The sequence below is a fragment of the Myzus persicae genome, unplaced genomic scaffold (assembly GCF_001856785.1).
Source record: "Myzus persicae strain clone G006 unplaced genomic scaffold, MPER_G0061.0, whole genome shotgun sequence".
NCBI lineage: Eukaryota > Metazoa > Arthropoda > Insecta > Hemiptera > Aphididae > Myzus > Myzus persicae.
In genome coordinates this window covers 160,132-175,785 of record NW_019103850.1, presented here as the reverse complement: position 1 = coordinate 175,785, position 15,654 = coordinate 160,132, and the positions used below count along the sequence as shown (strand labels likewise).

At 29.1% G+C, this 15,654-nt stretch overlaps 3 protein-coding genes across 4 annotated transcripts; 2 read left to right on the top strand and 1 right to left on the bottom strand.

Moving 5' to 3' along the window:
* Window positions 1–275: 275 nt before the first annotated feature.
* LOC111035444 (U3 small nucleolar ribonucleoprotein protein IMP3) lies at window positions 276–6,271 on the bottom strand. Its single transcript, XM_022317063.1, has 4 exons — window positions 5,958–6,271; window positions 5,792–5,899; window positions 3,113–3,319; window positions 276–480 (listed from the first exon to the last, which is right to left on the bottom strand). The coding sequence occupies exons 1-4, from the start codon at window positions 6,092–6,094 to the stop codon at window positions 384–386; spliced, it is 549 nt and encodes a 182-aa protein (XP_022172755.1). The 5' UTR covers window positions 6,095–6,271; the 3' UTR covers window positions 276–383.
* A 339-nt stretch (window positions 6,272–6,610) lies between these two features.
* On the top strand, window positions 6,611–9,156 carry LOC111035443 (secretory carrier-associated membrane protein 1). Of its 2 annotated transcripts, XM_022317061.1 has the most exons (9): window positions 6,643–6,960; window positions 7,515–7,610; window positions 7,857–8,000; window positions 8,072–8,150; window positions 8,226–8,354; window positions 8,424–8,580; window positions 8,656–8,757; window positions 8,828–8,948; window positions 9,025–9,156. In XM_022317061.1, exons 1-9 carry the CDS (start codon window positions 6,898–6,900, stop codon window positions 9,142–9,144), a joined length of 1,011 nt encoding a protein of 336 aa, XP_022172753.1. In that variant the 5' UTR covers window positions 6,643–6,897; the 3' UTR covers window positions 9,145–9,156. The 2 variants fall into 2 exon arrangements, with proteins under 2 accessions (XP_022172754.1, XP_022172753.1); XM_022317062.1 differs by lacking the exon at window positions 7,515–7,610 and having other exon boundaries at window positions 6,611–6,960.
* Window positions 9,157–12,642: 3,486 nt separating this feature from the next.
* LOC111035449 (histone H2A.V) lies at window positions 12,643–15,616 on the top strand. Its single transcript, XM_022317076.1, has 5 exons — window positions 12,643–12,939; window positions 13,136–13,213; window positions 14,783–14,896; window positions 14,957–15,086; window positions 15,153–15,616. Exons 1-5 carry the CDS (start codon window positions 12,937–12,939, stop codon window positions 15,212–15,214), a joined length of 387 nt encoding a protein of 128 aa, XP_022172768.1. The 5' UTR covers window positions 12,643–12,936; the 3' UTR covers window positions 15,215–15,616.
* The last annotated feature ends 38 nt before the right edge of the window (window positions 15,617–15,654 follow it).

Sequence of the window (15,654 nt, the reverse complement as noted above, 5' to 3'; positions counted from 1 at the left end):
TAACAGAGAGTTTTTATACACTTTTTTTTTTTAGTTCAATATTTTCATTACCTAACATATTATTGTTAACTAAATATTAGAAAAATAACTATCAACCAAGTTATAAATTAAAAATATTTGAAAATAATTTACTCATACCAACTATAGCAAAAACCTTGAAATTTATCTTAAACCTTAAATTTTAAAGCTAAATATTATTGAAAATTTGAATTTCTATTTTTGAAGTGTACAAATATATTACAAGTTAAAATTTCACATATGAATTTAACACAAAATGTTTAAATGGAAACATGTTTTATTTATAGTAAATTTAACAAAATATGCATGTATAAAAATTTAAAAAGTTACTTATCAGTTACGATTAATGTGAATTACCAACTATATTACATTATTTCAAAATCATCTCTTAGGTCATTATACTCAAGAACACGCTTCTTGATAGCTGAGTTATCCACCCATGTCACAAAGTCTTCTAAAGGTCTGAAAATATTATATTGAACAGTATTAAATATTTTTACTCTATATACTTGTTTAGCTTTAGTTTAAATTTAATAAAGTATTGTCATTGTTTGTATTAAGTTTTAAAAATAGTGTTTTTTTAAAAATTATAATGTTTTTAAACATAACTAATACATTTATAACTATTGTAATGAGTCACACCAGGAAAATACATAATATAGATACAGTGATGTATTGCTAAACAAATATATTATGTATTTTCCTTTTTTTAAGCTGGTAAGTGACAATGGTAAGAACTTTATGATTAACTAAAAACAATTTTTTGGTTTCCTCAAAACCAATATTTTCTTGTAGTCATACTATGACTATCAGATATACATTGTGTACTTAATACTTAAAAAAAAAGTCTTTTGTGGATATTAGTTATAGTACTTTTTTAAACAAAAATCATGAAGATCTAATGTACAATTTAAAAGGAAAGAAAATTTACATTAAATTTAATATATTCATAAAGTTAAGTATCATGTAATATTTAATTCATAAGAAGTGTAAGTTAGATAAAAGGTTGGTTCCCAAATTTTTCTTTACTAAAAACAGAATTACTAAAATCATCTGAGAGTTAAAAATTAAAAATAGTAATTATAGAATATTTTGTTTTTGTCACTAAAAGTTTTTATAGGTATATGGTGTGATATGATCAAACAATCGAAAATCATAATTGTACATTTAGAGCAGAGGTTCCAAAACTTGTTATGATATGACCCATTTTGGAAATTATTTAAATTTTGGAGGCCCTCAATAATATCAATAACCTTTTTTTTTACTGTTACGAATAAAAATAAAGAAACATTTTGAATTGGAGAACAGTATATTTTATTTTTAAATTTTTATCTAGAATTCATTATAGCAATACATTTTTCAATAATTACTAATCTGATTGCCTCATATTTACACGGTTACAGTAAATTTGTAATTGTCACTAACGCAGATAACGATTTATGATAAAACTAAATTTAAACATCAACGAAAAGTAATGGAACACCATATCTAAAAAATGTATTATTTAAAAATGTAATGCAACCCACAGTTTGGGAACCTCTGATTATAGAGTATACCTATGCTAAAAAAAATCTAGTGAAGTGAGCATACGTTATGTACCTAACCTCTAACACACCAAAGGATATAATGCCATATTTTTTAAATATAAGTTGTAATTTCATGCAGGGTGATCCAACAAGTATGCTCACCCCCCTTTTTTCTTTAATGATGAAGTTTTTCAAAATCTGATTTTTGGAATCTTTAAATATACTCAAAGACCATATTTTCATATTCTTGAGATTTTTTGTACCACTTTAGGAGTGTCCTGTGGCAAAACAAATTTTTGTTTTTCAAATGGGAACCCCACTTTTTTTGCTGTAAATTATTTAGCGGATAATTTTTTTGAGAATTTTGATGTATTGAAATCAAAATTTGAAGTAGTTTTATAGTTATTACACATTTTGTGCTAAGGATAATATAGTTTATAATAGGGAAGAAGGATATGCTTATACAGTGTATGTTGTTACCTATAGTCTATACACATAACATAACATAATACGTAATTTTATATTTATTTAGTTGAACACTTAGGTAAATAGCAAGTAAAATCCTTCTTGATTTACTTAGTTATTTTTCTTATTCCATGTGTAGAACTGTATAAGCATATCCCTATTAGGGACTATTATTCTTTAGTACAAATTATCCAATAACTAGGAAACCACTCGTTCAAATTTTGATTTCGATACATCAAAATTCTCAAAAAAATTATCCGCTAAATAATTTAAAGAAAAAAAGCGGGGGTCTCATTTGGAAAACAAAGGTTTGTATCGCCACAGGACATTCCTTATGTGGCACAACAAATCTCAAAAATATGAAATATGGTCTTTGAGTATATTTAAAGATTCCAAAAATTAGATTTTGAAAAACTTCATTATGAAAGGAAAAGGAGGGTGAGTATACTTGTTCGATCACCCTGTATACAAGCAAACAATACTATAATAGATATCTGAAAACAATAATATAAAAGTTATCCCACAAAATCTGTACCTTAAACTGACAAACAAAAACTACAAAAGTTCACAAAAAACTTTTACTGATAATGTCAATTGCTTGAAAATTAATGTTTGGTCATTGCGACATTGCCTTATTAGGAAATGTTATCCCATTAGTGTTTATAATGTAATTCCTACTGATTTTTATCTTTTAATAGATAGTAAATATTATGCAGGTATATAAACTATAAAAAATTCTGGCTATAGCACTGCTATGTAAATCAATATATTAATCTAATATTGGAGTCATATCACTATGAAACACTAGTTATAATTATTTTAAGTTTAAATTATAGAGGTAAGGACAGGTGATTAAAACAAGTATACATGTAAAATACAAGTATGAATAAAAAACGTAAGTTTAAATTAATGTAATAATTATTAAAAAATAGATAAGTAGATTAGGTATAAATATCACCTACATAATAAACAACTTGTTTTACTCAGGTATTTTTCATAATTTTGTGTACTTTTGAATTATTTTAAGATTAATCAGATTCTAAAATATTTACATAAACTACCTTTGAAATAAAAATGGTAATATTATAAGATATTTGACATACCTTGATACTAAGAATGCTGGATCTTTTACTAACTGTGGACCAACTCGAACATGTCCTTGTTCTATATAGGTAGTAGCAGATTTCAGTGTTTGAACCATTTTAGACCGGACCATAATAACAGGTAATCGACGTCTACAAAAACATGATGCAGTTATCTTTGAACAAAGTTCAAAGTTCCTTTTTGTTGTTATTAATCCCATCATATATCTGAAAAATACTTATTTTGAAATATTTTGGCTATATCTTAATGTTCGATCAAATCAAAATCAATGTTAGATAAAATATTTACCTTAAATTAACACAATTTAAAGAATATTGAATAACACTTAAAATACCTATTAAGTTACAAATTTAGATAAGAAAATGTTGACATGTGGTTATACTAGATAATATAATATGCAATGAAAAAATGGAATGGTCACTTCATTTCATCATAACATAATTTAAAATAATTGAGAAAACTCATGTAATTGTCGAGCTTAGATGTTGAATAACAACAACTTTTTTTGAATAATTGTTTTTTTAATTAATTGAAAATTAAAATGTTTCAGCACACCAAATGCTATTACACGTGTTCAAAAAAAAATAGTAATAATACCTAATAAAAAACTGTTAAGCCTCTATTATCTGTATAATTTTATCTGTATTATCTGTATTAACTGTCGAGCTATTAGTTTTTTACTAAAAGCTAATAAAAAAAAAAAACTGTTGATTATTTAACTTATAAATAATTAGGGTTATCATTTTCATAAGGAATAAATGTCATGGGAATTAGAATTATATTTATCCATAAATACTTTACATTCTACAATCATATAATCACTATACTCAAGATAAAAAAAATCAATTTATTAAATTCTATTGAAAATGTAAAGAAACATTATTTCAGGCCACTTTAAGAAATTAAAAAAAAATGTCCAAGGGGTCATCAACGTTTAATGTACATACTTAGCCAGAAAAAAGTGAAGTCAAAATCAAGATCTAAAATGATAATAACTATAATTTTCATTTAATAACCATTACAAGTACATTAGGTATGTTGAATATAACATTTTGTTCTGCAAAAAATAAAAATTAATTTTGGTATTTTAATTATTTTTTATTCTAATGCCTAGTGAATGACAAATGACTAAAATACTATTTCATAATTAATTTGATAAGAATAAGAAATGGGAATGAGATAGGTATTACCTCAAATACATCTAACAGTATTAGGAAACTTAAGTTGAATAACATTTTTGTTTGAACTTTAGGTTTATATTGGGCTGTGGAAATGAATAATAATAATAATTAATAATTATTATTTTAGATTCTGAGCAGAGCGATGAATGTTTTTATTTTACAGTGTGTGAATTTTTTTGTGGCGTGGGGAGGGGGGTAGAAAGGGTGTGTATAAGTAAAAAGTAGTAGAATAAATGCTTGAATTTTCAATTTTGAGAGTGGATTCAAGAGGTTTTCAAAATATTTTTTTCTCTATAAGTTATTTATAGACATTTTTATTTTTTAAATTTGTTTCTATAAATGATAGTAAAATTTTTTTTGTTGGATCAAAAGCTTGAAAATGTAATACATGGTTCTTCATAAGTTTTTCTTATAGCTATTTTAAAACTTTAAAAATACATAGCTACACAATTTTAATAGGCATTTGCAGTTTAAATTGTGTTATAATTAGATATAATTTTAAAAGAATAGGTAACAATTTGGTAATTTTGCTGTAATTTAAAAATATGTTTCATGTTACTTGAATCATTTAACATATAATATTATATTTCATACACACAATATTTTTAAATGCAATGTTGAGAATAATTAATTTAACCAACTGTATAACAAATAGTAAAATAAATTATTTTACTAGCAATATTATATTTAGTAATATTAGGAGAACAAATAAACACTGGAAGCGCAGTCATACTGATGGTTAGACGGGTTTCCCTCTACACGAAATCTGGATACTATTATCAGATTGTATGTATTTTCCTGACATATTTTGTATAAGTTTTACTTTAAGTGAAATGTATTTGATTGTATCAGTAGAAATTGTGCTTACCAGTGTATACAGTTAGCTATGCAAGCAAATAAGAGTTCCAATAACAAAATTAATTTATTAGAAAAAGTAAAATAACCAATATAAAACTATATCCATGCATACTGAATCGGATGGAAGAAATTGTTTCCGCCAGAGCGAGTTTCATTAATCTGTTTTTCTAATAGGCTGACAGTCTTTGCTCAGAATCGCTTTTTGTGTACACAATGCTTTCCCCGATATAAAATTATTGAATTCAAATTTAACACTTATACAATACCTAATGTACAACACAGTGATATATACTTGACACCTTTATAATTTTAAAAATAACATTTCCCCACTTTTGAAAACATTTAAAATTGTTTTTAATTTCATAATTTAAAATTGGGGTACCTATTTGTTTAATATGTGACCTACCATAATGGGTATTTGTTTAGTATATAAAGTCGAATTAAAAATCACAAAATTATTTTATTTTATTATCATTAATTAATTAGTAATACTAATATAAAAGAATACAAGATTATATTGAAGCCGGCTAATGGATTAGTGCCCTTATGTTGTCCATACATAATATAGGTTATCGTCTTGATAGGTCATATACTAAACAAATACCAAAATCAGTGAATATATTAGGAATTAAATCTTACAATTTTTCCAATAACTGAGCACCACGTTCATTTCGAAATGGATCTTTAGGTTCTAAAGTTTTAATTTTTTCAGCAACAGTCCGTATTTCTCTGGATAACTTATTATACCTTAAACACATCAATTATGCAATTCATTTTTCTTATTATGACCGGTATGTTAACTTACAAAGTGTAATGTTCTCGTTTTTGAATCATGTATTTCTTCATAATTTTTATTTCATGTAAATTGTTATCCAGTTCCCATGATATAAAGTCAACTTTCTTCAACAATTTTTGCTCGTGAAATTTCAATTTTCTCACCATTTTGGTGCAATGTTGATTTTAAGTCTTAATTATGTTATCAAATGTTTAACAATGATGAATACAATATTTAAATATGAAAAAACTAGTGAATTAATGTAACATGCAACATGCCGGAATGACAAAAGCGTGACTGATAAACATAAATGTTAAATGATAAGATATTAGATAATCTCTCTGATAAAAAGAAGATTGGTTATCAGCTAACAGGAAGTCCAACATTTTGTTATTTTAATTCCGGAAGATTCCAGGAATAAATGTTTAGTATAAAATAACAAATTTTAATTATGTTGCACCCCATACGCACACATTGAAAGTAATTGAAATAATTGCATAATCGTATTATTTTCTACCATCGATGTGCAGTGACCGTGTTTCTACTAGGACAGACAACTAATATTCAATTAATAATGTTGTTAGCAATACATTTATCTCGTTCACACACTGTAAAATAGTTTTTTTTCCATTTATTGATAGCGTACGTCACATAATTCAGTGAATTCTTTTCCGTCATTTTATAATCTTTCGTCGATTACCATAATACATAATTGGCATTTGGCACTTTGGCTTTGGCAGTCGCCAGTCGCACAGGAATATTGAATGATATAAACAGACTTCCGTTAAACGAATCAATTGTTTTATAGTGTTTGGGTGTTTGTCTTTCTGGTAACGTTTTACCATGGCATACTCGAAGTGAATTCAAGTTTAGTCGCATCCGCTGTTTCGTTTAATACCTAACAGTAACGAAAATATAATAAGCTCGTGTCGCTGTCATAGTACTTTTACACATTACATAACTATTTACTATGGCTGAACCAGATGAAAATCCTTTTGGTGATCCCACCCCTTCCGTGGGTCATCCATTTCAGGTAATTTTTTCAATATATTTTATTCAAATGTTAAAAAGAAAATAGTGGCCCCTGTTTTAATGTAGTCAAATTATTTGTTTATCTGAATACAATAGCATTTGTATAGTTGACCAAACACAACAATCTTGTAATTTATTTTATTATAAAATTTAAAAATAATTTGTCTATTGGTCATATGTATTTGAACTTAAAGTCCATCACATATGTTCATAAGATTCAAGTATATATTTTAACACTACCTAAGGAGAAATAATTATTAAGCATTGTTAACTAATTCCTTATTAATATAACCAATATGATTATGTATATACCTACTTAATCATTTAACTTAGATTATCTAATTGCATTAGGTATACACCTACTTAATTATTTAACTTAGATAGTTAGATCTATCTAAGGTACCATAAATATTACAAAGCAGATTTTGTTATTCTTGATACTAATAACTATTGTAAATTTTATAGATAATTTAAGTAGAAAATGTACAAAAATGTAGCTTTACAAGTATATTCTATAGTATAAGGGAAAAAAATGTGTTTTAATTATTTTTTTAGGATCCTTCGGTCAAAGAACTAACAAATAATAAAGTACAGTCTTTAATTGAAGACTTCAATCCATTTGGAAAGGATCAAAATGTTGTTAACAATGCGGTAACATTATTATAGCTATTGTACTTTATTTATTATTACTATAAATATTGTTTTAGTTGTCATTATTCTTTAGTTGTAGTTGTTTTGTGTTTTTGTAATTTGTAATTTGTCTTAAATATTAATTTTAATTAAATTTTGTAGACATATTTATAGTTTATACATATAGTAAAATCTAAAAATTGTTTATTCAAACCTTAAAAGTAAACTTAATATGACTTCATTACCTACATGTATATTTTATTACAGAAACCTCCTGTAAGAGGAGCAGCCAATCCACCACTGAATTCTATGCCAGCTGTTATGTCACCTACCCAAGAATATCCAGTTACTCCACAAGTTGCTGCTCCTACTTATGGAAGAAATCCAGGCGATGTCTCAGCTGATTTATTGGTATTTATTTTGTTTTTATTCTGGTTTTTTATTTATACAATTTGTATTTATGTATATCGTAACTTAATTAGGCTAGAAAAGCTGAACTTGATCGAAGACAAGCTGAATTAGATAAAAGAGAAGAGGAATTGCGTACTGCTTCAATAAATGGTACTTGTTATTATAGCTTATACTCTATACGTTTGTATAAACATTAATGAAAACTATTCTTATGAATTGTTCTAGTTCGTCAAAACAATTGGCCGCCATTACCTAAAGGGTTTTGCTATCAACCATGTTTTTATTTGGATATAAGTGTAGAAATTCCTCCAGATTTTCAACATGTTGTCAGACAATTATATTATTTATGGTTATGTAAGTTACTTTAAAATAAGTATACTTGCAAATAACTTGAATTAATGACAAATGTTTATTATTTTATAGATCATACTGGTTTGCTAGCATGCAATATATTGATTGGTATCTTATTACTTTTCTTAACTGGAGCAATAGCTACATTTATTTTTTCAATTGTGTATGCCGGAATTTTAGTACCACTTTCATTTTTATTTTGGTTCCGTCCAGGATATAAAGCTTTTCGGTAAGTAATAAAAACTCCTAATTTTTTCAATGATTTGTTTGATATTTATTTTGATTGTTTTTTTTAAACTCATAGTGATGACAGTTCTTTCAACTTCATGCTTTACTTCTTTGTGTTTTGTATCCAATTTGTTATAGCAGTTGCTCAAGCATTGGGTACATCTGAATCGGGTTATTGGTAATTGTTTCATTATTTAACAATTTGTATTATTGTACAATTTTTGAAAATTTTATATGTTGTTTTATAGTGGATTGTTTATGGCCGTCAGACTTTATGAGGACGCTCATCCATTTTTAGGCACTCTGGTGACATTAATGGGAATTGCTTTTGCTCTTGGTGCAACTATGGACTTCCTTTTGTTGACCAAAGTAAAAAAGATACATTTTAACACCATTATACTCATTTATCATTATCTAATTCTTATCATATTATCTAATTTTTCAGATCCATAGAATTTATCGTAGCTCGGGCGCCAGTTTTGCTAAAGCACAAGAAGAATTCCGTTCTGGTGTCATTTCTAGTGGTGCAGTCTCCAATGTCATAGCATCAAACATCAGATTCTAAACTAATAAAACATGCATTCTCAATATATATTCTATTTAACACTTAATAATATTACTTCAGAATATACATTGTTATATGGTGATCGATAATGTATATAATGCAGCTGAAAACAACATTTAATCTTTCGCATATTTTAGTATAATAGTCATTACTCAAATATTTCCAAACAAAAATGATAACAATGTCATATTAATGAGTCATTTTTGTTTGAATTTTATTAATTATTAGGACTTCTTAAGTATATCAAATTATTTTGTCCTAAAAATTATATATTAGGATTTTATTTATCCTATAAATTATCATTTTTTTCTATCGAGTTATATAAACATAATATATTTTATATTAATTTATTATGGTTTTATTGTTTTATATACAATTTTTACGTCATTAGAAGTTTGTTTGTTTGTTAATATATATTATTCATTACTACGTTTAAACTATAAAAAATGATGTACAAAATTTTGTTTAATTTGGATTTCCTTAATACAATTTTATTCGCCATTAGATGTGCACGAATCAAATCATTAAAAAGTATATGTATATATATATATTATATTGGACTTTGATAAAAAAAATTATAAAATGTAATTTGTGTAGTAGTTGAACTCCCCTAAGTACAGACTAATTCCAGTTGTGCACTCAAAGATATTTTTACACTAAAAGTCTTGACCAAACACTGAAAATGTTATAGAAAATTAAGGTCAGTTAATTATACAAGAAACTCAAAATACACACTTTTCTTACAATAGTATAAATTTGGATTCTTTACTAGTTGGCTAAGGTAATAATGGTGCATTGGTATTAGATAACCAAAAAATTGCTTTTGATAATGTAACTGTATGTGAAAAACATAATATAAACCTTCCCCAAATGTTTCCACTTACCCATGCATAATTTTTTTTTAGATAACAAAATAACTAAAATCTCTATTCTTGGTTTAAATATGTTATTTCATCCAAATTTATTTTTAAAATAATTATAAAAAAAATGTTGTTCATATATTTTTTATTAACAGTAGTAACTACTTATGCGTAACCTTGTTCTAAGTTTTTATGAGAAATCGAGTGAATATCCTATGATTTAAAAATTGCAATTTCAAACTCTCATAAAAATTTAATTTGACTCTTGGTTGATTAAATAGACAAACCTTTAAGGAATCTTGTATTAAATTTTAAAATCTTAGATTTTGTCTGAATTTCTAACTGAAAATAATTTGCAATTTTTCCTGATTTTTAAGTATGTTGTCAAATTACGAAATTCAGAAGCTCAAAAAAATATTTTGGATTTAAGCTCAATTTTTTTTTTAAATTTCTAAGTCAAATAAAATAACTATAGTCACACATTTATACGTCCTTAAAAATTAAAGAACGACTTACGTGGAAACACGAACAACTACTAGTAATCATAAGGTAAAGTATTGTGTACATTTGATAAAACTACGCTTTCAAAATGTAAATAATCGACATTATAAGATTGAAAAGGTACCTAACTATTACAGATTTATAGGACATTTCCGATCTAATATCTAAATGCCTCCTAATCTATTTTGTACATTTTTGTATGAAGCTCAATATTAGTTTTGAAAATTATTCAAATATTTGTGAAAAAAGTATTCGAATAATGCCCTACTCTACGTCTGAAGTTAGGGTTTTGACTTTGGACAAAACTCATAAGGATCACATAAATTTGTTTATTATGTTGTGTGAGAAATTCATATACATATACGATATACAAGGTTTGAAAACGTAATGCTTCCTCTTAAGTTTTTCTACATTTAACAGAAATTAAATATTTACCGGAAAGTCAAATTAATTTTTTGAGTTTCAAATTTGACATTGGGTATATGGGGATAAATTAATAAATTCTCTTATGTACAACGAATTTCTTATTATATTTTCGTTCAAAATTCTGCAAGTAAATGAAATTCTCAATAAAATGTGGATTTTATCATTTACTTTACATGATTTCAAAACATTTTCACTTGTTTTGAGTTATTTATGGACACTTTAATTTTCTATTTTTTTAGTTTTTTATTTTATAAATATCAATTCAACTTTATTCGTCGGGTAAAAAACTTTGAGTCTTTGATACAAGGTTCCTTATAAGTATCATAATAGAAGCTGAGAGATTTTAATGATTCAACGATTTTCTTTTATAAGTATTAAAAGTTCAAATTTTGACAAAATTCGTCAAATTATTTTGTAGTTAAAAATTTATAAAATGTATAACTTTTATACCTAAGGATCAAAAATGTATGACACGTTGATCACAAGTAGCTAATTCTATAACCAATAAATAAAATTTTTTATTGTGGTAACTATGGGAAAATTCAAAATACTAAAAGGTAAACGGACAAACTTATCTATAATTTTGTCCAACAAACCACGAACGAGTCTTAGAGATATCGTGTCGGGTCACCAGTGCTACCAGCGCTGATTTTAAAAATCAGTTAATATCATTCGAAATTATACGAAAAATTCAGCAAAGCACAATTAAAAATTTCGCTAATTTCAAATTGAAAATTCTACCAAATTTTAAGAAAATTCAATATTCTCAATTATCGCTCACATTGATCCGTTTCTACACATTATTTTTCATGGTACAAATGCATACAATGTTATATAGAGCCTTAAAAATGTATATAGTGATACAATTTTTTGAAGTTAGCGCGCAGATTATTTATTAATATTATCTGTGGTTAAAGTTGAATGGGTGCCAATTAATCCGGGCTCGTACAACAATTGTTGTAATATTATGGGATATAATAATTTGCCGGCGCTAAACCCGTTCGCCACGTCCTGCGGACCTTCGAGCACTATCTTAAAGCCATGTCGACGAATGAAAAGACGGTTGTAATATGTGACCACAGATTCATAATTTTCTTTGTTTCTAAGTCTATCGTCCACAGATTTCCATATAGTAACAACAGCAAGCTAGTGACAAGTCTGTGCTATCGCTCATGGTTGTAAGTTACAACTTGTAACCTCTTTGGTTTACGGCTGCCGGCGATAACGACGTTTTTGAGCGGGAGATAACCCGGCATCTTCAAATCTTGCGATACGTTTAAAGCGAGCCCTCGTTGCTCGAAGTTCTACGGGCGTGGATTGCTGACCGTCAGTAACGTTTGAGGTTTTTTTCGGTACGCATTGCGATCGCGTGGGCATAGAGAAGTGCGCCCAAGTCACGAATCGTGCTTTCAACGAACGACGACGGGGAGGGGAAGGAAAAATGGCGGCATTTGCGGCGCGAGCCTACAACGTCCCGCCAACGCTGGCCAGTGCCGATTTCTTTTGTTAACGGCATCGATTTCCGCGACGGCGTCGTCCCTCGGACGGTTCGCCCGCCGTCGGTGCACCGGCAACGGCGATTGGCCGTCGGCCGGTCACGTGCACACCAAACATGGCGGCCACGGAGGTTGGAGCGCGTAACGGTCGCTGCACGGGCCATTGCGCATGCCCGGGAGGCTTGTGCTTGCGAGTGCGGGTGAGCGCTTGTGTACACTGTGTTTGCGTATCCGACGACTGTTTGCTACCGCCGCTCACTGCATGTCCACCGACCGATTGGCGTGACGTTCGGTTTTATTTTTTCTTGTTTTTTTTTTCTCAACGGTTTTTTTCGCCCGCCATCCGCTCACCCGGCTCGCCGAAAACATAGCGAGACACAGCAGTCACACACTCGCACCGCCGTCGACGAATCGCACCGGCTGTGTCGTTAGTGCCGCACAGCGACAACGTTCCAGTTCCGTTAACCGCCGTCCCGTTGTAACAACAGAGCACCACCGCCTTAGCGAAAATGGTACGTACTCATGCCCGCCGCCGACGTTTGCGTGATTTTTCATTTTTCACTGATCGCCGACCGACTGCGCCGCCCGATGGCGACGGTTTTTTACCGCGCAAAAAAACGCACGCATGCCGCCGCCGTTCGGTCGCGTCTCGAACCGCGCTCATGATGTTTGAACATTTTATTTTCATCTGTTTTGTTTTCACTCTAGGCTGGTGGTAAAGCGGGTAAAGACTCCGGTAAATCGAAGGCGAAAGCAGTGTCCAGGTCCGCCAGGGCAGGCTTACAGGTAAGCCGCGACGGCGTGTCAATGCCGTTGCTATTATTATTAATTCGTCATAACTCTTAAGAAACATCGACGAGAAAAACGGCCGTGCGTACTTAAGTACCGGTCGCAATAATGTCGTTGGATGACGCCTCGGTTTGGCGCCGGTAACGACTCGATTCCCCCTCCCCCTCATCAACAGTTACCCCTCCTATCGTTTGGCCCGCTCAAAACGAACACAAATGAATCCACTGGATCGTTTTGCGCGCGTTTTTAACGACAACGGCACCGCCGCCGCCGTCGGCTGAAATATTTTTTACTCTCACCGGTCGACTGGTATGTGTGTGTGTGTGTTTGTTTTACATTTAACCAAACTCTTGTGTCAATGTTTGCTCGCCACTTCTGTACTAGCTCTTTTCGTTTTTCGGCACATTATTCTTCCCATTATTGGGTTTACTTTCTTACAAGATGATTCGATTCTTGGCATGTTGAAACTAGGCATTGTTTTCAATTTGATCTAATGTAGTATGTTGCAATTGATTTTTCCAACCACCTTGAGGATATCGATTTGCATAATCGCTTAACCTCTGTAGGTAGATTACCGGCTTCGTTTATTTATATTTTTCCCCATTATTTAGTTATTTGTTTATTTTTACAACATTCAAAACCAAATATATTATTCTTTAGTTAATAAAAAAAGACTTTTAATTTGATAGTTTAAGATACCCCTTTTCTTATGTTATAAAATACTATGCACGAAAAAGTACTTTTTTATCTACTTTTTATTATTTTTGTAGGTTACTGTTCAAAGAATTTAAATCATGTTCAAATATCTTTCTTCATTAATTTTGTTTCTAAAATTTTTTATTATTCAATTGGTTCTTCAAATCTTCAAAAGAGAGCGCACCCGGCAATAAATGAAATATCAAATAATACTTGAAGTATTAATTTTAAATGGAATTGTTTATCCATACTTATTGAGACATACATTATAAATAAATCTTTAAAATTAAGTTGAACTGTGTCAATTCTCTTTATTGAATTAATTCTATAAATATATCATTAATCACTTCATTTGATAATTTTTTGAATTACTTTTATAATTATTGAACTAATACTTATACACAAAATGTGATATACCTAGTTAAAGATCCCTTATACTGCAGCGGTAGCGGTAAAATTCTTTTGTCTTGATCATGCCGCTGAGGTGGCAGTAAATTGAGTCCAGACTCATTTTACTGCTATCGCTGCAGTGTGTGGTGACCTTTATTTTTTAAGTTACAATAGTTTAAAGATAGAAAAGTTACTTTGGGTATATCAATAGTTAATTGTAAATTCAGTCAGAAAAAGAACTTGATGAATCTGTATGTTTTCTGGAAACATTAAAACATGATGTGCATATTTAACCTAAGATAAAAGAAACAAAATTCTTATGAAAATCTAATTTAATTCACCATAAAACAAATAAATACGTCCACAGACATGTCATTTTTATACACATCATTATGTACATAAATTAAGTAGTGTAGCTCATTAATAAACATGTTGTCCCTTCAATATTCTATCTATCAATTATTTACATAATTTATTTAGTTTCCAGTGGGTAGAATTCACCGTCATTTAAAAAACCGTACTACAAGTCATGGTCGTGTTGGAGCTACAGCTGCTGTGTACAGTGCTGCCATATTAGAATATTTGACTGCTGAAGTAAATATTGTTTGAGCAATTTTATCTATAGTATTGGATTAAAATATTTTTTATTCAAAGGTACTCGAATTGGCTGGCAATGCTTCTAAAGATTTAAAAGTGAAACGTATTACACCACGTCATTTGCAACTTGCCATCAGAGGAGACGAAGAATTAGACACCCTCATCAGAGCTACAATTGCAGGAGGAGGTAATATAAATTGTGGCGTTGTTATAAATTGTACCCTATATATTATGTTTTTCTTTTTTTTTGCAGGTGTTATCCCTCATATCCACAAATCCCTCATCGGCAAAAAGGGATCTCAAAAACCACAGTAAAATTCCACCTGCCATACAAGACTTTAATTAAATGTAAAACATTTATTTGTAATTTGTAATCTATGTAATTTGATTTTATTCATTTACCATTTGTTCTTTTGCCTTAATTCAATAATTAGTTTTTATACCTCGTATATTACAAATGATTCCATTTGCTACTTTTGTGCAAGTGTTGGAGGTATAATACTTCTTATGGCAAAGACTAATTATATTAAGACAAAGTAAACTTTTCGACTTTTTTTTGTAATAATAATTTTTTTCACTCAAGTTATATCAATCGAAAATTGTTTTTGATTATGTTTTTAATCGAAAATTTCTTCGATTACGTAAAATTTAGAATGTACAATAATTTGTTGTATTATTCACCTAAATGATAAAAATATATATGCATTTCTTTTTATAATTAATCCATGTATGTATTTATTTATTACCATAGTTAC

Bases quoted from the DNA above. Each gene is read 5' to 3' on its own strand.
- LOC111035444 (XM_022317063.1), bottom strand. From the start codon at position 6,094: ATGGTGAGAAAATTGAAATTTCACGAGCAAAAATTGTTGAAGAAAGTT. The intron at 3,320-5,791 runs GTAAGATTTAAT...AGTATTTTTCAG, and splicing joins GCTCAGTTATTGGAAAAATT to ATATATGATGGGATTAATAA. The intron at 481-3,112 runs GTATGTCAAATA...TAATATTTTCAG, and splicing joins CCAGCATTCTTAGTATCAAG to ACCTTTAGAAGACTTTGTGA.
- LOC111035443 (XM_022317061.1), top strand. From the start codon at position 6,898: ATGGCTGAACCAGATGAAAATCCTTTTGGTGATCCCACCCCTTCCGTG. The intron at 7,611-7,856 runs GTAACATTATTA...ATTTTATTACAG, and splicing joins AAAATGTTGTTAACAATGCG to AAACCTCCTGTAAGAGGAGC. The intron at 8,758-8,827 runs GTAATTGTTTCA...GTTGTTTTATAG, and splicing joins ACATCTGAATCGGGTTATTG to TGGATTGTTTATGGCCGTCA.
- LOC111035449 (XM_022317076.1), top strand. The intron at 14,897-14,956 runs GTAAATATTGTT...TTTTATTCAAAG, and splicing joins TAGAATATTTGACTGCTGAA to GTACTCGAATTGGCTGGCAA. The intron at 15,087-15,152 runs GTAATATAAATT...TTTTTTTTGCAG, and splicing joins AGCTACAATTGCAGGAGGAG to GTGTTATCCCTCATATCCAC.